Source organism: Epinephelus moara, chromosome 4 (assembly GCF_006386435.1).
Source record: "Epinephelus moara isolate mb chromosome 4, YSFRI_EMoa_1.0, whole genome shotgun sequence".
Classification (NCBI taxonomy): domain Eukaryota; kingdom Metazoa; phylum Chordata; class Actinopteri; order Perciformes; family Serranidae; genus Epinephelus; species Epinephelus moara.
This window is the reverse complement of record NC_065509.1, coordinates 26,576,388-26,598,272: the sequence shown is the minus strand read 5'-3', so window position 1 is coordinate 26,598,272 and position 21,885 is coordinate 26,576,388. Positions and strand designations below refer to the sequence as shown.

The following is a 21,885-nucleotide window of genomic DNA, read 5'->3' as shown; positions in this document are numbered from 1 at the left end:
TTTCTTACTGCTGGAAGTCACCTCTTGTGAAATTTCATGATGAGACCTCTCGTTATGAGACTTAGACACAAAGCGGACCATAAAAAATGAAAGGTATAGAAAAATATTTCAGTTCTCTGTAGAGTCCTTTCCATAATGTTGTTAGACACTCGGGATAAGGACCTGAGCCTGTCAGTGGTAAAAACAAGCACTTCAAGAGAACGTACATTAAAGAGGTGCACATGCTTCAAGTGGTTCCATTGTAGTTTGTTTTGCTGCAGCCATTTTGCTCAATGCTGGACCAATTTCAAACATTGTTTTTCCTATGAGTCACTTAGACACAAAAACATGGGAAAATAAGGTCCAGTTTCAAAAAATACCAGAGTTCCCCTTTCAGTAACAACCACCAGATATCCATTTTTTTTTTTACCCCATAAAGGATTTTTAGGGGAGTTTTTCCTTATCACCTTTGAGGGTCCAAGGACAGAGGGATGTTGTGTGCTGTTAAGTCCTCTAAAGGCAAATTGTGATTATTGATGTTAGGCTTTAGAAAAATATGTATTTCTTTAAAGATTTTTTTTTTTTACTTTTATGCCTTTATTTAATGGATCAGATTAAGAGGGAAATGGGATGAGAGAGAAAGGACAACACACAGAGCTGAACCCACAAGGGCACTGCCCCTGCACATGAGATGCCTGCTACATCCATTCTTGTATTATAGTAAACAAGCTAAGGGCACTAATGACGGACCAGAAATGTGCAACAACATTTTTTTGCCATCACTAGATATCAAACAAAAGCCAGAGACAGTGCTGTATTAAGAAAGCTGTAAATTCACCACGTCCAAGAAGAAGAGAGAAGGTTATGTTATATTAGAGTTTCTCCTCCTCCTGTGTGCTGCTACGTCACGTCCGCAGCTGTTGGTACCCGAGAGTAGTGTGAATGTCAAAAGTGCTCACTTTGCAGCAAAAAGCAACTCTGTAACTGAATCTTCATATTTCTTTTACAGTTTGGAGTTTGGTCTATGTTTGCAAGAGTGAGACAGAGAGGGGCAGGTCTCTCTCTCGATACACCTCTTTACTTTCTGTGTCTGCGGTAGTGGGCATCAGAAAATGCGGTATAGTATAGTATCAAGTATAGTCCTTGAGTAAATGTTCTTACAAACATTACAGCACTGACAAACAGTCCCACATGGCTCGACTCTGACGTGTGTATTACTTGTTTGTTTGGACTGCGTACTGTAATGTAACTTTGGTTATGGCTCCAACAACTCATCACACGTCGAGCCAGAGTGAAGCAAATGCAAGCAACACAACAGGCAGCATGATCGAAGGAATAATAGCAAGCAGTAACACAGCATGCATTCCGTTGCAACTACACCTGTAACTCTCTGTATCCTGCAATATTACCTCATCACCTCAAGTCATAACCCGTGCACTGTCTGCCCAGAACCAAGTGCCATGATTCCAGTGTACATGTGTGATACCTGTGTGTATTCAGTGTGTGTGGAGACTCACCAGTGGGGATGAAGGCTGGCTGCTGGAGCTGCATGTTAGCCAGGGCTTGCTGGTAGTGGAACATGCTGGGGTTAAAGACGGCGGCAGCTGCTCCGTTGCTCTTCTCTAAGATTGGCCTCTTTGGTAGCTGCTGCATGGCACCGGGACCCAGAGCCTGGCCAGGAGAAGAGAAGTTATCTACTATCTGGCATTAACTCAGTATAACCCTGTATTCTGAATCGCATACTTTTTATTTTTGCTATTGGTACGTACTGTAGCTGCCCTTACAAAGGATGTACTATGCATAACATTGTCATAATATTGCACCATGAACTCTAACCCTCGAAGTCTGCAGATTGTCTGCTTGAGGCCCCTTGTGGCCTAGATGAATTGTGGTACTCCCAGACTTGATGGGAACACGCCCGCAAAGTCTGCAAGTCTACCAGTGCATTGAAATCTGGACATTTGGATTCAGCCTTAGAGTCAACATCCAGTCGCCGTGGATATTTCTGTTTACCGCCACAAGAGGACACTGCAGTATCTCAGATTAGCTGAAGTGATGTAGGACAGCCCAGAGGTCAGGCCAAGAGCAAAATGGGATTGCTATGATTTCATTCACTAATGGGGCCAGTGCTGAAACATCAAACTGCAGTGGATGATAACCACGAGAACTTTTGACTCACAGAAGGGAGATTCAATTATAACATGAAAACACACTTATATATAACATTTTAGGACGTGGTGCCAAGCTGTCATTTCAAAAATGAATGTTTTTAATTTTCCTGATTAATTTAAGATTAAATATATGAATAGAAACAGCAAAAAAAAAAAAAAACTAAATGAATGCCAGCATGTATAAACTTGGATACTTGTGTTTCTAATTATACTATTTTTGCATCTTTTTCTGATACTGCCTTTCTTGTTTTTCTGCATCAGCACTGCAGATTGACCTGATTATGTTACAGCTGCTCTCAATGCTAACTTTAGCCCCTGTAGCTGAGAGTACAGACTCAGACACATGCACAGTAGCAGACATTCATGAAAAAACATAATCCCTAGACTACATTATCAAATTTCAAGCTGGCTGAGGGATACTGTGATACCCTGATCCTTCATTGCACCAGTAAACAACATCCAAGTAAAGAACAAGAAAATCTTCTACTGTTTTTCCTGCCGCGTTGAGGTGATATGGTGAATGTTGATTTATAACTTTAAGGAGGGGAGTATTGGCTTACACCTGTGTGTGTATCATAGAGAAGCATCCTGTGTTTATTTTTGGTGAAAAGAACAAAGAGTTCTCAGTGTTTGGACTCACCAGGCCTGCGGACGCTGTGTTGTGACTGGCTTGGTGCTGTGCAGCCTTGATCCTGGCCTGCAGGTGAGCCGGGGGATGGAAGTACTTGCACTTGTCTCGGCTGCAGCGGCCCTTAATGTAGTCCATGCACACAATGACGGAGTTTTCGCTGCAGTCCACCATGCCGGCCTCCAGAGGGTGAGCGTAGCGGCAGTCGCTCTCGCCCCGCGTGCAGTTACCGCGCTGGAATTCTCGACAGACCTGGGAGGGCCAGCGGGGGCACTGGTCAACATTTACCTTTCATCATACTTGGGCCAAACATAGAAACACAACAACTGCGCGCAGGCTGCATACCTCCAGCTTGTCTGTGCGCACATGTTTTTGTGCGGAGGTGCCGTTGCCCATGGCTGCTAGGCCGGTGGGACTCCCAGGGACCAGCAGGGGAGTACTGGGCAGCAGCTCAGGCATCAAGCCCATGCCTGGGCCCATGTGGCTTAGATATGGACTGAACGCCATACTGGGACTCGTTGCCAGGGAGGGCGTCACTGGGAATGTTGTCTGAGGCAGGGAGAGAAGGGCAGAGACGAGAGAGGCAAAACAAGTTATGGCAGAGCTTTCTCTGGCATCAGGAAATGGATTTGGAGGTAACATAACCAGTACTGTGGGTTTCACTGCTATGCCACTACTGCTTTCAACATTAAAAAACCTCTGTATGAATAATATATGTAAGATTTTGGACTTTGTCACTTATGATTCAGCAAATTTCACAGCCTGCAAAACTTCTCTGCTTCATAATCTATTGTAAGTAAAAGTTTTAACCAAAGCAGGCTGTTCTCTTGCACTGTTCGTATGTATACCTATGAAAAGTAATCATGAGTCAGTAGTAAGTATATATGCCACATCATTGGAAAGGTTGCGATCACATGACCAATGTGCTGACAGGAGTGAAGAAGGCAGTAATATAAAGAGTGAAAGTCTGCCTCAGGACACAGGCTGGGGCGGTGGATGGATTAAACAACACAGGAATGTCCCCAAGAAGACTGGTGCCTGCGCCCTGTGTGAAACCAATTGAACTTAAAGTTATTTTAGAGTAAACTGTCAACATGTTTCTTTTCCTGAACCTAACCTACGTAACTTTACGTTAAGTATGTAACGTCATTTTGTGGGTTGCTAATTCATTAGATATCATACAAACTGTTGCATGTGCATTTATATAAGATATCAAACAAACCCTTGTATGAGGATGCATTGACTTAAGACAAACAAAAATTATAATATATCAAAACTAACATGACACTAATGCGTCATTTAATAAAAATTCATCTGAAATATTTAACATCATTTAAAAGCACCTGATAAGTTACGGGCGAAATGTCTTGCACCCTGATTAAGACCTTAGGATCGAAACCAATCTGTTTTAATGCAAGCAGCCATGTTTTTTGAATAAAGGTTTTTTTTGTTTGTTTTTTTAAAGATATTTTTTGGGGCATTTTAGCCTTTAATCAATAGGACAGACAAGCGTGAAAGGGGGAGAGAGAGGGGATGACATGCAGTAAAGGGCCACAGGCTGGAGTTGAACCCGGGCCGCTGCGGCAACAGCTTTGTACAGTACATGGGGTGCCTGCTCTATCCACTAAGCCAACGTCGCCCTGAATAAAGGATTTTTTAACTGAATTCCAATGCATTTGTTCCTGCTCCACGCATGAGTGCCTGAAGTTCATTTTTTCTCTCCATGTACTGACCCTTTTCTTCAAGAGCACCTCTGTTTTTTCTTGGGTCTCATTTGATAAAGACAGTCCTCGAGCACACCACTACCTCATTCTCCAAAGTGTGATTCTTCACCCAATTTGTTATATTTGGCAGTAATTTCTGCACATAGTTCTGACCGTAAATGGGCAGGGAGAGTTTAAATATATTTACTTCTTTATTTCCCTTTTGATCTTTATTAAATTTAGGACTGGTCAACAATTCTCTGTATTTTTTTTAATTGTTTTTAATCTCTTTTATTGATAATCAGTCTATTAATGATTTTAAATTAATTAAAGATTTCTTTATTCCACTGAACTCCTTGGCATATTTTTTATTTTCATTTATTGCTCATCTATTTATGTGTCTACATTTTACCATATGCTATAGCATGAGTGCAAGGCAAGCTGTTGAAACAAATTGCCCCTGGTGGGATTGATAAAATTGTCTGAATCTGAATCTGACACTGTGATATGAAATTAAATATAGTCAACACTAAAATATTGTCATAATATCAATATTGATATTTGACTTTCTCCATATCGACAAGCTCTACTCAGAGGACAGAAGATAGAAGAAATTTAACTGCAACTTGATGCCAGCTCCAACAGAGAGTCAAATATTATTCTATTATCATAAAATAACTGCCACTCTGCTGCAGGTTAAAACATCACTCACAGTATACAGAGTGCAGTTAGTGTTTTAACATTTTCAAACACAATGTATTGATTAAAGAGTCGTAGTTTTAGTGTAGGCTGCTCACTATGGGCTGCAACTGTGCTCCGGGCAGCATGAACTGCATCTGTTGAGCCAACATGGCCGCGGCGGCCTTCTGCTGGATCAGGTTGTTCCTCCCGTTAATCTCCAGCTGGGTTTTCAGGTGCGGCGGTGGATGCAGGTATTTACAGTTCTCACGGGTGCAGCGCCCCTGAGGAGGAGAGAGGAGGGAGGGAAGGTGAGTGTGAGAGCAGACAGACGGGGAAACTCTGAAAACAATGTGACGATACATCAATCAGGAGTGTGCCTTGACGTAGAAAGCTCACCTTATTGCAACAGCTGAGCTGCACTGCACTCATCCAGATAATCAAGTACAATTTGTAAAACTAAACATCAAGAATCAAGCTTGTTTACGGAGCAGAGCTACGTACGGTAAAGTCTGGTGAACTAAAGCACTAATGAAGTCCCGGAAGACAGCGTACTGGATAATTCATGAGAGATGTGCAACCACTTTCTAAAAATGTTCATCATTAAAGCATGTTACACTGGAATCCACGAGCAAAACAGAAATATAGAAATTTAACTGGCCGTCATTCAAAGGTGTTTCTCCTTTCTACAAGCTAATTGCTTTGAGTCATTAATGAGACTTTATTTTTCATTTCATAGCATTAACGAGTCATTTTTTTACAGCAATGTGAACTGACAGGTGGAGTGTTTGAGCCAGCTTTGGATTTTTCCACAGAGGCACAGCAGACGTCAGATAAACCTCGCTGACATTACAAGAGATAAAGCTGCAGAGTGAAAACACATGCTCGACTCTCACCGTCCTGTACCAATCCGTCTGAATCCCCACCTGGTCGTTATCAGTCAACAAATAAGATACTTTACAGAGAGAGAAAAAACATCCCTAATACATGTGTATATATATTTATGCACATATATACAATAAGTAATATAATAAGTATGTGACTGTGACTGCAGCACAGGCATTTGTTTTGTTCAGGGGAGAGCTAAAATAGGATTAGATGGAGAACAGAGACCTTTTTTTTTTACTTGCATTCATTTTAAAATGTGCAAAATACTGTTAGTGATGGTGGAAGTATTCAGATCCTTTACTTACTGTAAGTAACAAGCAAAGGTACGCAAGAATTATCAGCAAAATGTACTTAAAGGGACAGTTCAACCCCAAATCAATAAAACATATTTTTCCTCTTACCTGTTGTGCATTTAATCAGTCTAGGTTGATTTGGTGTGAGTTGCAGAGTGTTGGAGATATCAGCCCTAGAGATGTCTGCCTTCTCTCCAATATAATGGAACTAGATGGCACTCGGCTTGTGGTACTCAGAGCGGCAAAAATGTTCATTTGAGAAACTCAACAGTAATGTCTCTTTCCAGAAATCATGACCTGGTTACTAGAGCTAATCCACAGACCTTGTTGTGAGCAGTTTCATGTAGGAACTATTTTCTCTCTAGTGCTAATGACAGTGTGAGCTGTAGACATAAATGGTGTTCTTCTTAGCTGAGCTGGAACATTAGCTAGCTCAGGTCACATCCACCCTTATACAATCCCCCTACACATGAGCATTTTAGCATTGTTTCAGAATAATCTCCATCCATACTAACACGCCTCAAAACGTATATCACATGACCATTTACGTACACTGGGCATGCACTAGGGTTGGGTACCGTTCATAATTGAACCGATACAGTACCGGTACCGGTATCTGGAATTCGGTACCGGTACCAAACGGTACCAAACGGTACCTTATTTCGGTACTTTTTAACCCTATGGGCCCTAGGCCTTTTTGGGGTATTTTTACTGCCTTTACTTTTAAGCTCATATCACAGTCATTATAAAGGCTACATACACATTGTTTTTTTCAGGACAATCTGGGCTAACCAGATTTGCCATCATTCCATGTCCTTCTATGTGCCTGTATTTTATATTAATTTTTATATCAATGAAAAAAACAAATCTGTGTGCCTAAATTCTTACATTTTTGCATGTATCTCACTATAGCAAGTTGGAAGTTGACATATTCTGCCATATATGAAGAGGGGAGACTCTCTGGAATCTGGNNNNATATTCCTCACTATATGAAGTGACTGATAACAAGATCTGTATAATGGATTGTAAAGAAATTTGTCAGGTTTTTATTTGGTAGACAATTGATCTGTATTTATAGCGTGATGGGATGACAGCACAATGATGTGTGTGGTCCTGCACTTTCATGAGATATGCGTGGCATTTCTGTGCGACCCTGCATTCGTGAGTAATCCATCCAACAGTAATGTGTGTGCAGAGCTGTATGAAAGCTCTGTTATACATCATTTTATTGTAAATTTATCAATTTTTTTCGGATTACCGACAAGTGCTTGGTCTTGTCGGAAAGCTACAGTTCTGCTGTTTCCGCTGATATGCGTGGCTTCTCGCTATGACACATGGTCGCGGAGAAAATCCACAGAGAAGAACGCGTGTGAATTTGGACACACTATGCGTCGTTCGGGCCCATAGTCTAAACTTCTCAGTTTCAACATTTTATTGAGAACATTTAGGAACACTGCTGCACGTTAACTTTTGTCTGCACATTTTTTTTGTCGCCATTGTTGCTGAGTCCGAGGTGCGAGTCATGCGCTCTTGCTCCGCCTCCACCTCAGGTACCGAAATTTGGCACCGATTAATTTTAAGTGAATCGGTACTCGGTAGTACCGACGTGAATCGGTACCAAGTACAAAAAGTACAGAGTTTTGGTACCCAACCCTAGCATGCACAGGTGTAAACATAAAGCAGATTGTCTACTCTGTAGTTTTGTTGCTTAATTATAGAAAATACTACAGAGATGGGGAAAAGTAAGACCAGAGAGCTCTCTGCTGGACTGAGGAAGAGGTGAAACTAAAGCAAATATAGTGACTTATTAGAGGGGTGCTGGCAGGACGCATTATCCATTACCGGAGGAAGCTGAGGCAATATTACTTGAGTACCCTCACAAGAAGGATGAAATCACAAAAGGTATGTAGGCCTGGCTATAATGTTTTGACTTGACAAGCTGTGACTGACTGAATCAAATGAGGATGTCTGTGTCATCATTTTTAAAAGGGTACGTTTCTACCCGTCCAGACCAAAATGCAACCCTGCAGTGTTCAAACTAAAATGGAATCAGCAGCATTTTCAAAGGTCTCCCTATTAGGGGTAGTGGTAGCAGGGACAGTTGGTGTAGTTCAGTGGAAAGAAAATAGTTTCTACAAAATCTGCTCACAACAAGGTCTGTGGATTACTTTGAGTAACCAGGTCATGATTTCTGGAAAGAGACACTGAGTTTTTTAAATGTACTTTTTGGCGTTTTGAGCACCACAAGCTGAGTGCCATCTAGTTCCATTATATTCAAGAGAAGGCAGACATCTCTACGGCTTTATCTCCAACACTCAGCAACTCACACCAGAACAATCTAGACTGATAAATAGCACTACAGGTAAGAGGAAAAATATATATATTTTTAATTTCAGGGTGAACTGACCCTTTATTAAAAGTAAAGTTACTTGATGCAGAAAAATAGTCCCTGTCATTTTTACACAATTATATATTATATTATTAGATGAGCTCATCCTATGTTTTATATATAAAATACTAATAAAGTAAAATATCTAATACAGTGGAATCAGGGATGATAACGATTAAGCGACGATCAATTGATCGTTTGTTAACGATTTGATTGAACATGATGAAATTTAATCATTCAAATAGAGGTCTGATTTTTACTATAAACAATGTGTAGTCTCCTATTATATCAGAAGAATGGTGTGTTTTGAAAGTACATTTCAATGACTAGCATTAGCAAAAAAATGGCCGCAGTGTAACTATTTTATGACAAGGCGGCCATCTTGGGGTCTGGAAGAAGAGTGCTGCGGTGACAATGGAAAATAAAGCAGGTACAGCGAGGCATTATTAAGTTATATTCAATGTGTTGCATATTTCTAGGGCTGTACATACTTTTTATGTTTCATAGGCTATGAAATGCTATCAGAGAATATGCAGTATTTTGCTGTGAGCTTTAATTAATTGATCGTTAATGTAACCATGGAATAAGGGAAGTGCTTACAATTTGCAACTCTGAGGAGAAACTTTTTATACTGATCACGTCTGTCCAAGTCCAATTGACCACTATAAGCAGATGATTATTATAACTACATGTGCTTTCTTTTTCTTTAATCCTCATGCAGATTACCATCTAACTGACATTTATATATTGATTACATGAATATACAGTTATGGGGGGCATCACATGGAGGCATTAAGTGACCCGGCATTATCAATCCACATGACGAGGACAGCTTCAACCGTAGGTGCTTTTCCCTTCCTCATTCATTTAATGTCTCCATCAGTAGCCGTGACCGTTTCTCATTGTTTCAGTACATCACACGAGGTAGCCTGAGGAAGTTTCACTGTTGCATCTCGTTGGTCCTTTTAGGCAGTTTGTCATAAGCCTCAATTAGATTATGTTTTACTGTCCTACCAGCCAAAGTATCAGGAGAATTAAGTTAAAAAAAGAATTGCTGTAGTTTTAAAATGTTTTTCCATGTGTTGTCATGTATAAAAAGACTTAATATTAACACTGTAAGCAGACTACTTGATTACTATGAGCAAATTATTTATACAGCATTTGTATTGGAATGATTCTGTCCCAAGTTTTTGATCCATAAATGCAGTTTATCACTGCAGCTAGCAAAAATATTAAGTACCAAATCTGTACTTAACAACAGTATTTGAGTAAATGTACTTCCACTACTGGACTTTATATATGTAAATCCATTTTATCAAGTATAGTTGAGAAGCTAATCTCTAATCATTGGTTACTTCATGATCTTTACTCCTCACCTTCAGAAGGTCAGGACAGGGTCGGGTTAAACACGAGGTTTAAACTCAAGTGAAGGTGATTGTTATCAAGTGTTGTACTTTTCTACTGTAACAATGTGTCCCATTAAAAACAATGAATAATTTAAAAAATTAAACATGCTGATCTGATGAACACAGAGAACTATTCATGACTATTCATCAACAAATACGGTATGTTGGCGGAGCAGCCATCGTCTGCTGTCGGGCTTATGTGCATAGTCAAAGCATTTCTATTTGTCTTGTATGCAAAGCTTCATTCATCACATGCAGGCTTCAACAACGACGGCAGACAGTTTGTGTGACTGGAACCAGAGTGCGCAAAACAGATTCCCTTTATAATAAAAGTGAATGACACAGCAAGAAATGGTTATAAAAACAATATTACCAGAGGTCACATTGCTCAGTAGAATTATGAATTATGAATTAAACTGGATATTGGATAAAAGTTAAACCATGTGGCTGCAGGTGTAGTGCCTCTGATGAGGGCATAACTCCCTAAAAATTGTCAGTATCAGAGATCAATCTTGTGATCAATGCAATGTGTTTTGAAACTACGGATAAAAAACAAGATCGACCAACTTAAGTTGCTATAATTCTGTATTTTCATCAGTGGAGGCTCATCTCGATTCAGCAGACACCATTTTTGATCAGAAGCAATTCTTTATGCTCATTTTTCTACTTGTCACTTTTGGCTTCTTGTCAAACCCTAAATCAGATTTTGAGGCACTTATCTAAAAGCAATTCATTTTGCCCCAGAACGTCATTAAAGTCGTGTCCTTCCTCCCTGCCGGAGTCAGTGGGGAAGGTGAAGATGGTGCTGCAGGAACACTGCAGGTCAACACACACACTCTGAGGAAAAAACTGCAGTCTCCATTAAACCCCTGGGCCGACAGCAGCTGTCTAGCCCTGCAGATGAGCTGTTAACCCGCTAAACTACCTCCGCTGAGCGTCAGCCTCATGCTCTGTCATCAAACCACACCCACACAAAACCAGCTCTCATTAGGTGATCGCGAGAGTGCCGCACGGCTAAAAAACTCCGAAGACAAACTGACGTCATGGTGCAGAGACTCTGACGGTGATGGATGATGTCGCGCTGAGATGAGGGCGCAACAAAAAAGCAGCAGGAGAGCTATATAGGACAAACTGCAGTGTCTCCTATACCAGCATCCAGCAGAGATTCACAGGACCTCACACACCAGACGAAAAGCGTACAAGCAAAACATGCAGCAGCCTGAAAAACGGTCAGGACGGCACACAAGGCTTACACAAACACTCTCGCCTACACTGGAGATGTGAGCAAGCTTTGCGTCAGCGGGCTGTGTGTTTAGGGATGAGTCTGTAATGAGGAGCGAGTCCCATGAGCCCAGCAAGGCCTGCTCAAACTCACAGGGAATCAGAAGTACCTATTAATGAGTCCAATGGTGCACTTTATGCATTGTGTGCTCCGAAAACATGGACACGGACACAAAAGCTTTTCAAAAGCTATGAAATCTGTGGTGGAGAAGGAGGCAAATAAAACGTGGCATTGAGGAGAGTAGTGGGTCAGGAATCTCCCTTTGGTTGCCATAGCAACACACTACGCAACACAGAGAAAGTCCCTGTTAGTACAGTAGTGTGTTGTTGATGCATTCAGAGAGAAGAGAGAAAGATAGAGGAGATATTAATCAATCAAACAATAAACAAACAGATCTGCAGAGTTCACAACTTAAAGCAGAAACAGAGATTTTTACTTTAACTTATTATGAAGTAAATGTTAATTGGACATATACAAAAATGACACCACTGGTATTTTGATTGGTTAAAAACATGACTCTATTCGTGATAGTGACATTACACAAGCTTTTTTTGCTTTAACTTATCATCATGAAGTAAATGTTAATTGCACAGTGTAATGGCTGTACCATAATGACCCCATCATTGTTTAGATTGGCTCCCATAAGCCTCGTTTTCACTATGCAATTCCTTCCGCCACTGGATAAGATCTCCCGGGAAAATGAAGGCTTGATTAACAGTACAAAGGAGGTGAGTTAACCATTGCACAGCCAAAACAGGAAGAGGGGAGCGTTTGCGCTTTTTCCATCAGCTATTGGTAGCTAGCCCCAGTTACCAAAGAGTATCAGTGAAAGTTCTCTGCAGTTACTGTCCTCAGTAGATGAAATAATGGCGGTTCAACTGAAGTAACAGTATAAAAAAAGAAGGTGTCCATTGTATTTGGTAGCTTGTGCGCTCTAAAGAAAACAGAAAGCAATGCTATGATATTAATGTTTGATTTTAGAGATGGCAACATCAATCTGTCAAACACTTTCAATCTGAAATATCCAAACAATAAAACAATCCAAAAAAATTATTCATCTGGTTTTAGCATGGTGCAGTAACAATGCAGTGGCAAGAAAGCAGTTGTGTTGCTACTGCAGTGAAACAGTCTCTCCAGCTCCGCTCTACTTTTAGGAGTAGGTGATGACTTCTAAAAAGCAGCAGTCCTGAATGTCCTAATCTCGTCACTACTACTGGATGGCTTTAGATGTATTTTCGTTCCAACATTCGTTGTCTTCAGAAGATGAATCCTCCTCATTTTGGTGAGGTTTTATCTAGCTTCACCACAAGGCTGACATTTTAGGGTTTTAGTGAAATGTCTCCATAAAAATTTGATGAGCTGCCATTAAATTTGGTACAGTCATCTACCGTACTCAGCCAATGACTCATAATCACTTTGGTGATCCCCTGACCTTTTGAAGAGCCTCACAGAGATTCTAGCAACTCTTACGGGCTGTTCACACCCAGAACGATTACTATAACAATGACAATGTGAGGATTCACACTGATGAACGACTGAACCCCAATGACGAGTCTCTTCCCTGTTAAACGCAATGCTTGGTAAATTAAGATGGATTTTAATTGGCTGTCAGTGTTTCTGTCATTAATTAAATCACCCTGAAAGTGATCCCAATGATATAATCTGCCAGTGTCAGTGTGAACTCTGCCATCCACTTGAGATAGAATGATTTTTTTATTCTTGGTGTGGGTGGCCATTAGGTCTTGTTTGTGTAAAAAAAAAAAATATATATATATATAATATATATATATATATATATATATATTGTGGTTTAATGCAAAGATTTCCTGTTTTTCTTTGTCTTAGGGCCCAACAGCAAGCCGACGGTTGGCTGTCAGCCACTGTTATGCCGTAGGTGAGCATCTATCACCTTAGTATTTACGGTATGTCCCACACCGTTGGTGCCACTAGGCCCTTGTCTGCCTTTTTTGGGCCTGGCAGAGCCCGTCAATGAGGAAAGCAAACAAATGGCTAAACAGGTGAGTTACTCAGCACCCCTGGCAAGATTATTTTTTTTAGCTACTGAGTTCTTCAGCAGAAACTGTTTGCAACTATTTCTGTTATTGTTCAGTAGCGCACAGTAAATATAATTTGTTCTTTCAACATCTGGTTGTGTTGCTAATGTGCTAAGTGGCTAACTAGTGTTATGAATTCATGCTGTCGGTCTTCTGGTTTCCCTTTTTGAATGATAAATACAGACTACCACTGTCTGCTGGTGTGGAGAGTTATTTCCACTCATGCAGGTGCACAACATATGCGCTAGCTGGCCGTTAGCTGTAGTCTTGTCAGCGTGTTCGGGTGCAACTTTTTGGCCAAGACACAGATGATGCAACAGTCGGCCTTCATCGCCACTACTTCTTTGATGTCAGTTTGGTGTTTTTGAGCCTTCATGTGATAATAATCTGAGCATCTTTGGGTCTGTTGTTTGACAAAAGCAGCTTTTTAAAGTCATTGTCTTTGTCTCTAAGTACTTGTGTTGCGCATTTTTCTCTATTTTCTGTCTTAATCTATTAATCGACAAAGTATTTTACAGATTAATCAACAATGAAAATAAGTGTTAGTTGCAGCTCTACCATGATGTCATCCAAAAGTGACACTGCTGTTGAATCTGCTGTACGTGGGGCAGATGTGATGTCCACACTAATCATTTGAAATGACAACAGCACTCCAGTTAACAAGGTAAAAAGAACTAGGCGGTGATAAACCCCCCCCCCCTCTCCTCCCCTCCCTCCCCTGGAGCAGGTTTAGACGGAGCTAATGGAGGAGCAACAGCGATCGCTGCTCGGACCAGGCCGGAGATGCCAGATATGGGAGGGACGGTGAGGAGGGAGGCCATTAGCAGATAAATCCATAAAATTAACAAAGAAGGGAGGGGTGGGCGGAGAGCGGGAGGAAGGAGTGATGCTCTAGAGCGGCTCGAACGTGGTGCTTCTTTGTTTTTCCAGTCAGTCGACCAAAAACAACGGCTGTCAGCTGAGAATAATCCTGAACAACAATGGGGACAGAAACGCTGCTGTAAAGAGGTGGTTGTTGACATACTGCACTGGTATTAAAGCCCCACTGCAGCTCCTGATAAAGAAAGCCGCTTTGACCTTCAACTGTCATCAACTTCAGTTCTTTCTCTAACGACATGACCCCAGGGCTTCAAACAACCGAACATGGCCTTTAATGCTTGTTCACTGCCTTTGGTACAAAGCTGCTTGTCCCTTTCTCCCATCAATGCAACCAGTACAGAGCCAGGCTGTTGCTCTGTGCTAAAAACAGCCGTGCCACTCAGGAAGATCAAACTATCCAATGGGTACGCACTCCTGTGCTGTTGCTAGGCCCCCCTCTCTGATTCTCTCCCTCTCTCTCCCTCTCCATCTCCCTCCTGCTCTAGAGGACATAACACAGAAAAATGGCTGAATAATAAATTCTAACTCAATAAATGAGGAGACAGCAGCTGCACTCAGACAGAAAGCTCCTTGTCTGGGTCTCACTTTTTTCTCTGCATGAAAGCTGGTCGAGCAAAAACACACACGCCGTCGACAACAGCAGCAGCCTATTCTCGATTTTAGCGCAATCGGCCATCGATAGACGGAGCTCTTTTGAAATACAGTGAAGCATCGTCACTTCTCAGACTATTAGTTTTTTTTCCCGCTGTGTATGAGTGGAGCTAGTGTTGTGGTTCTGTGGAGGAGACGAGAGTCAGGAGAGCAGCTGAAGTGATGTTGAAGCAGCACCATCGACGAGCCCGCATCACTGATGGACGGACAGACTGTCGGCAATGTGGCTTTACGGGAAATTTCCATCACGCCCGGGCAAAATGGAAACAATAAATATCTTGATAACCAGAAGACAGACTCTGACAGTGTTATACGTATGTATATGTGTTTATTTTTAGAGAACTTGCCTATTTAAAATTAGGGTTGGGCAATATGACAATAAAATCCTGAATTCTGATTGGCTTGAAGGTGTAAATTAACTTTTAATGACCTGACATGATAACTGGACATCTGTGACGCAGGGTTTTTATTAGAAGCAACAATGAGGTTAAGAGAAAGAGCTTGGAGCTGGGGTTATTTGTGTAACCAATTAAGAAAGAGCTAAAAAGCTACACAGTAAGAATCACTTAAATTTAGTTTAGTTTGATATTTTTGAGTCTGAAGGTCCACATTTGGAGGAAAGTGAGAACTTCTGAAATAACATTAGCTATTCTACATTCATGACAGTCATGGAACATGTAACTTGTCGGGTGTTATCCCTTACATATACCATGAGACAAAATTTGTCCACCACCAGAGACCTTTCAATACCATTTATACTGTGGTAACTATTCCTTTAATATATCTGAATGTATTACATCATTGCAGACAATGTCGCAAATCAATGAGTAAAACTGCTTAAAGGCTGCACTCCCCCTCTCCTCCCCTTTTCTCTCCCCCTTCTCTGTCTGTCTCTCAAAAATACGCTGTCTACTAAAGGCAAAAATAACCTTTAAAGGTGGAGTCGGCCATTCTGGAGAAAGACTGTTGATATTTGAACTCAACACCTAAACAAATACACCCCTCCAGTCATTTACAGCATTTACGGTCCCTCTCGCTCCCACTGGCATTCTCTTTATACAGCCATATCCATGGCCTTTACCCTGTTGTGTGCATCAACGCCCTCTGTTGCTGACCGGCTGGATTAGCTTTGTGTAGCTCAGTTCCAGCCACTTTCTTTTTTTCCACATTTATATTCTTTCAACACCAAAATTATTGCGTGTATTCAGGTTTTAAACGCAAGAAAACCCGTAAAAGTAGGCGATAGGCTGCTTTCCCATTGCCAGTAGATAGACAAGTATGCCTTCTATTTTTTTCTTTTCTGGTGTGTCACATTCAACATCACGGACAGGTTAGTTACCAGATGAAATGGATGCCAGTGAAAATGTTACGGTGGTTACATCTTTTTCATTTTTCTTGCTTATTCAGTCTCTCTTAAACTCCGTGCCAACTAATTCTGAACAATGCTTGAGGCTGCCTGGACAGAGATGGACGATATTTTGTGGCAGCGTGTAGGGTTGCACTGCGTAGTGCCGTCAAATGGGCCAAAATTAATGCATTTATCTAGGTGGCGTATTTCCATCACTGCCGATCTGGGCCGATCAGAGCTGGAGCCGATAAATACCTGTGACTACTGCAGAGTCATTTGTACCTGGAATGAATGGCAATAATTTTCTTTTCCGTGGGTGTTTGCGGGTTTTTGTCCAGTGGGAAAGGAGCTTTACGGAGCCAGGGCTGTGTATAAATGGACAGCTAGTGGACTATGAGTAGATATTCCCATATTTTAACAAAGTGTATTGGATTATAATCCGTTACTGCACCTTTAGAGGAAAATAAGTACCAAAACAAGTCACATGTAGATATTTCAGCATTAGTCTTAAATGTTCTGTATCATAATATACTGCTATCACAAAATAAGACTTAATCCATATCCATATCCATATCCTGAGTTAAAATCACTTAAGACTGCATGACAGTCAAGTTCATTAAAATATCATTTGCTGAGTGACTTTCTAAATTGTTAATAAAGACAACAAACTTGTTCATCATATTTCACAATATCAAAAACCACAGAATTATTGATAAAATACGGGAAATTCTGACAAAAAAAATTAAAAATCTAAGTGTGGGTTAAAAGGGTGGATCAGTTGACCAACTGACATAGTTTGCAACGTTTCCAGGAAATTGTTTAGCTGAGGTGGTGAGCCACCCGCATCCTGACGCATCTCCTCTCTCAGACAATTGAGTTTGTAGATGACACCCTTAACGATAGTCACACTCATTAAATATATTTATAGCAGAGATGGGCCACTTCTCCTGAAACACTCTGCTATAAACCACAACAGGAAACCCTGGTCTGTGTGTATCTGTGTGTGTTGTGTGTCAACATGACCAAAAGCATCAGCTAACCTGACACGGATCACAATGCGTGTGTCTAAACAAACAAGACGTGTAATGTCAGTTGCGCTGTTACCTTGAGCGAGTCAAAGCAGGCGATGACTCGGCCATTCTCCACATGGCAGCTCCGGGAGGGGTGAGCAAACTTGCACTCGGCATCAGACCGCGAGCAGGTGCCTCTCTGAAACTCACGACACACTTCCAGGGTCAGCCATTTGGTGTCCCGTCCCATGGTCATGCTGACAGCCATCAGAGTCGCTCACAAGCACTGAGCGGTGGCGAGGGCAGATGGACGGAAAACTGTCCGGTGAGAGCAAGGGTGACTAATAGTGATGCAAGAAAAAAAAAATCCCCAGCGAAACAGAAACAGAAGCAAAAATATTTTCAGTTTTTCCTAATAGGCAGCAGGTCCTTTCGGTTGGTGTATTTTTGGGGTTGTTTATTAGTTCTTCCTGGGAAAAGTGGCAGCTGAAGTTTGAGATAGAGGGAGTAGACTGTGAGCAGAGGCCAGCTCTGTCTCGCAGAGAGAAAAAAAAAAAGAAAAAACAGAAGCTACTCTGAGGACATCACTCTGGCATGTGTCACTGAGAGTCTGTGCCTTCACCTGAATCGTCTGACGCCCACCATAAGTCACGGTTACATTCACGTCAACATGGCCGAGGCTGGGGCAGTCGCTGTAGTTGTGTTTGAACGGCCTGAGAGAGAAGATTTCAAAACCTTATAGGAATGGCGTTCTCGCAGTGATGAGATGAGGTGGAGGCTCAGCTCAGTATGTGGGGACTGCAGCTCAGCAACGTGGGATGGATGACTCTGTGGCTGTCAGGATAAAATATAGCCTCCATTCAAGGCCAAACACACATTGAGCCCCGTCCTGCTCTCATCCAGCAGCTAAACAGCAGCAGACGACCCCTCGCAGTAGGCACTTTGGAGTTCCACTTCCTCCTCTTATTTCAGTCTCTTTCTCATCCCTCCTTCGCCGTCATCTATTCTTCTGTTGTCATCCTCCTCACTGACCTCTCTTCTGCATGTCCTTGCTTGCTGTCTCGCTGTGGACGAAAAAAAAACAGAACGTTAATTCAAAGCGTTGACAAAAATACAGCAGCCTGTTGAAGGAGAAAAATGCTGTTAATGTGGAGCTACAACCTCGTGCGGAGCTTGTTTAAACGGAGGGCGATGAGGACCACGAGGCAGGAGGGTGGAAGGGAGAGAGCCAAAGAGAATAAAGCGAGGACAAACAAATAGGGGAGCAGAGCAGGGAGGGAGGGAAGCAGCAATGAACAGGAAAGGGCAAGCTATGTCTTGATTAAGTGATACAAGAGAGAGAGAGAGAAAGAGGGAGAGGGGATGGAGGGAGATTGCAGGCAGGACAGAGACGTCACTTCAGCTCCCCTGAGCTGCATGGAGCAGAAAGTAATTGACTAACTTGACATGAATCATGCTGCAATATACTGTGAAAAGCCGTGTCCTTGAAGTCGCACCGACTGGCACGTGTGTGGTCGACACTGATGATTCCCAGACAGTTATTAATGTGAAGGGAAGAAGTAGGAAAAAGGAGAGACAGGGCAGAAAGAGAGGGAGAGAGGGAGGGTAGTGCTTCACAACTGCAGCTGCTGTGCTCAATGCAAGGCTCCAGCCAATCAGACAGACTTTTGCAGGCACGCAGAGCACACAGGCTACCAATGACAGGGCGGTTTCCACAGCAACTCCTCCCTTCACAGAGCCCGTCCTTGTTCCTCCCAGGATTTTTTCACAGTCATGGCTGAGCCACATGCTAATATTCAAACTGTACAACAACTCTGACTCCACACAGCTTCTCAGGAGGTCATGTCTAATTCAGACAGTGGACTACACTGCAGTGTGATGCAAGGAGGGAGGATGCATGCAGCCTGCTGTGCAGGGAGCAGAGCGACGTGTCTGGACACTAACTGAATACAGATAACAATCAGTGAGGTGGCTCAATAAAGATACACTCAGAGGAGAAACTACAATTTAGCTCCACAGGAGGAGGCAAAGTCCAACCTGGATTTTAGAGTTGGTTAAAACTGAGGAGAAAGGAAGGCTGTCCTGTACGAGACACAGGAGTAAATTAATGCACAAAGTGAATAAACAATGGGCGAGATGCAGGAGAGGAGGAGTACAAAAAATAGAAGGAGGAGAGGGGGGCTGGAGCAGATATTATCAGTCCCTGCGTCTGATGGCGGCAGACACAGACGGAGGAACCGACGGGGGGGAGAGTGTGAGGGAACGAAGAGTGTGTGTGTGTGTGTGTGTGTGTGTGTGCATGCAGATAGACAGCCCAGAAGGAGAACACCGCAGTGGAGAGGGAGAAGGAGGGATATAAGGGGGAGGTGGGAGCTGAATTGATACACCCACCTTCAAACACAAGAACAAAGACACATCCCAGCCCAAAAAAAGAGACAGACGGGAATGAGAGATGAGCAGGTACAGCAACTGCTTTGCTTGCTTAACCATTATGCTTGTCTGTGCCTCCTCCTCCTCCCAGCCTACCTACAGATCGATAGAAACTTTTCTCAGGGGGACAAAACAAGCACTCCTCCTGCAGCTTTGCCTGTCCTGCATTCAGGTCCACATCAGTGTCAAGCGCCCTTGCTTACGCACACCCTGACGACGCAGCTCAGCAATATGCAACCCGCATCGTCAAAATGCTCCTCAGCAACACTCCTCATTTCCTCGCCTCGCTATCGCCACGCCAGACACCAAATGGCGCACAGTTGCCATTACGACCATTCTTGGAAAGCTACGCAGCAACACTGGCTGTCCTCCAGTGCCAGACTAGTTTATACAGCACCCTGTACCTTTGCATATACACAGTAATGACCTTTCACTTGCTGATATATGCTGCTTGTGGGTCTCTTTCCAGGAGGACAATTTCACCAACTGTTTAACCAAGCCTTTCCTTGTTAGCTTTACCTTTGGCCTCTACCAAGGCCTTTATGGCTACTGGAAGACAATAGAGGCAGATAAAAATAGAGAAATCATGCCAAATCATGCATAATGTGTGTGTTGGTAAAGTGTGACATGCTCACTTGGGGGTTGTGTTTGTTAACAACATGTTTGTGAACAGCCAGAACGACCCGTGAGAGCTATTAATAAGATAATAGATCTGACATTCAAGAAAAATAGTGAGGATGTTTTATGAGTTAGTTTCTCAGGAGTGGGTGTAACCTCGACTATCACACAAACAAAACGCCATCTGCAGCTGTGCTAGCAGCTCTGCGAGGCTGCATTAGGGCTTTAGGCTAACTACTAATGTCCGCATGCTAACATGCTGATAATTAGCTGGTATGTTGTTCACCATGATCAGCATCTTAGTTAAAGTGTTAGCATGCTAGCATTTAATAATTAGCACTAAACACAAGGCATAGGCATGGGTACTCAGGTACTCAATTTGCACGTCAGTTTTAGAGTAATAACATTCGTTACACATATACATATACATAAATTGACCCTGTATATTAAGTTAAGTTTATATTTCTTTGGATGGGATGCAGTGATGTAACTGTTATCTGCACAGATCCATAAAGCAAAAATGACAGATCTACAAAGCTGCAAATAACATTCAGTGTTTTCAGTCAGACATCATCTAATGTTACAGGCAAAATGGTGACCAAGCATAAGAGGGGTGTTTGCAAGCATTTCAGCGAAATAAACAAAATGAATGTTTCGTGCAAGCTATGTTAGGTTAAATTCATAGCTATATCTCTTCAGTCTGTGCAGCACAGAAAGGTACGCTAACCCTAACCTCATCCATTCACTTGGGTGTTCATTTCAGACCCTATTCTTATGTTTATTTTTTAATTTTTGGCAAGTACTCTGTAATAATTTATTGCGAGTACTTGAATAGGAATTTATCACTTAAAATGGCCATCCCGACTAAACACAAAGTAAAGCTGGGGCTGATAGGGCTGTCATTGGTTTGTGCAGGTATTTGGTCATTAATCAAAGTATTAGACAAATGATGATGACTCTTGAGGAAATCTCAGTGTATCACCAAAGATATACAATTCAATGTTGGGGATATATGGGTGTGTGTATCAAATTTAATGACAGTCTAACCAATATAAGGTATTTGACTAAAAATCCAAAATGTCCACCTCATGTTAGCACTGCAGGAAAAGTCAGGCGTTCACCAAAGTCGTTAGGATTCAATATCTAATAACCATTAATGTGAAAAAAACTGTGTGTCAATCCATCAACTGGATGTGTCACAGGATAAGTGAAAGTTTGTCAAAGTCACTCTGACTCACCATTAATGTTTGTTAAAAAATGAATGGCAATTCATTCAACAGCTGTTGAGATACTTAAGTCTAGACTTAAGCGAACTGACAGACCAATACATCCACCTTTTGCAACGACACACCTCTAGCATGGGTAAAAAGAAGTCACCCCACTAACAGATTGATTGACTCCACTGTACTTATCTGCACATCAGTCAATGAATAATTTACCAACAACAGCTGGCTGGTACAACCACCAAATATCCCCGC

The 21,885-nt window shown here is 42.0% G+C and overlaps 1 protein-coding gene across 1 annotated transcript in view; it reads right to left on the bottom strand.

Annotated features, from left to right (window-relative positions):
• The window catches only part of mbnl3 (muscleblind-like splicing regulator 3), a 37,425-nt gene that overhangs the window by 9,636 nt on the left and 5,904 nt on the right, over positions 1-21,885 (bottom strand). Inside the window, exons 2-6 of the mRNA XM_050041628.1 lie at positions 17,454-18,423; positions 5,279-5,443; positions 3,124-3,327; positions 2,791-3,030; positions 1,497-1,650 (exon numbers count right to left, since the gene is read on the bottom strand). Coding sequence (XP_049897585.1) covers positions 1,497-1,650; positions 2,791-3,030; positions 3,124-3,327; positions 5,279-5,443; positions 17,454-17,627 — 937 coding nt within the window. The 5' untranslated portion in view covers positions 17,628-18,423. The remainder of the gene's footprint in view (positions 1-1,496; positions 1,651-2,790; positions 3,031-3,123; positions 3,328-5,278; positions 5,444-17,453; positions 18,424-21,885) is intronic.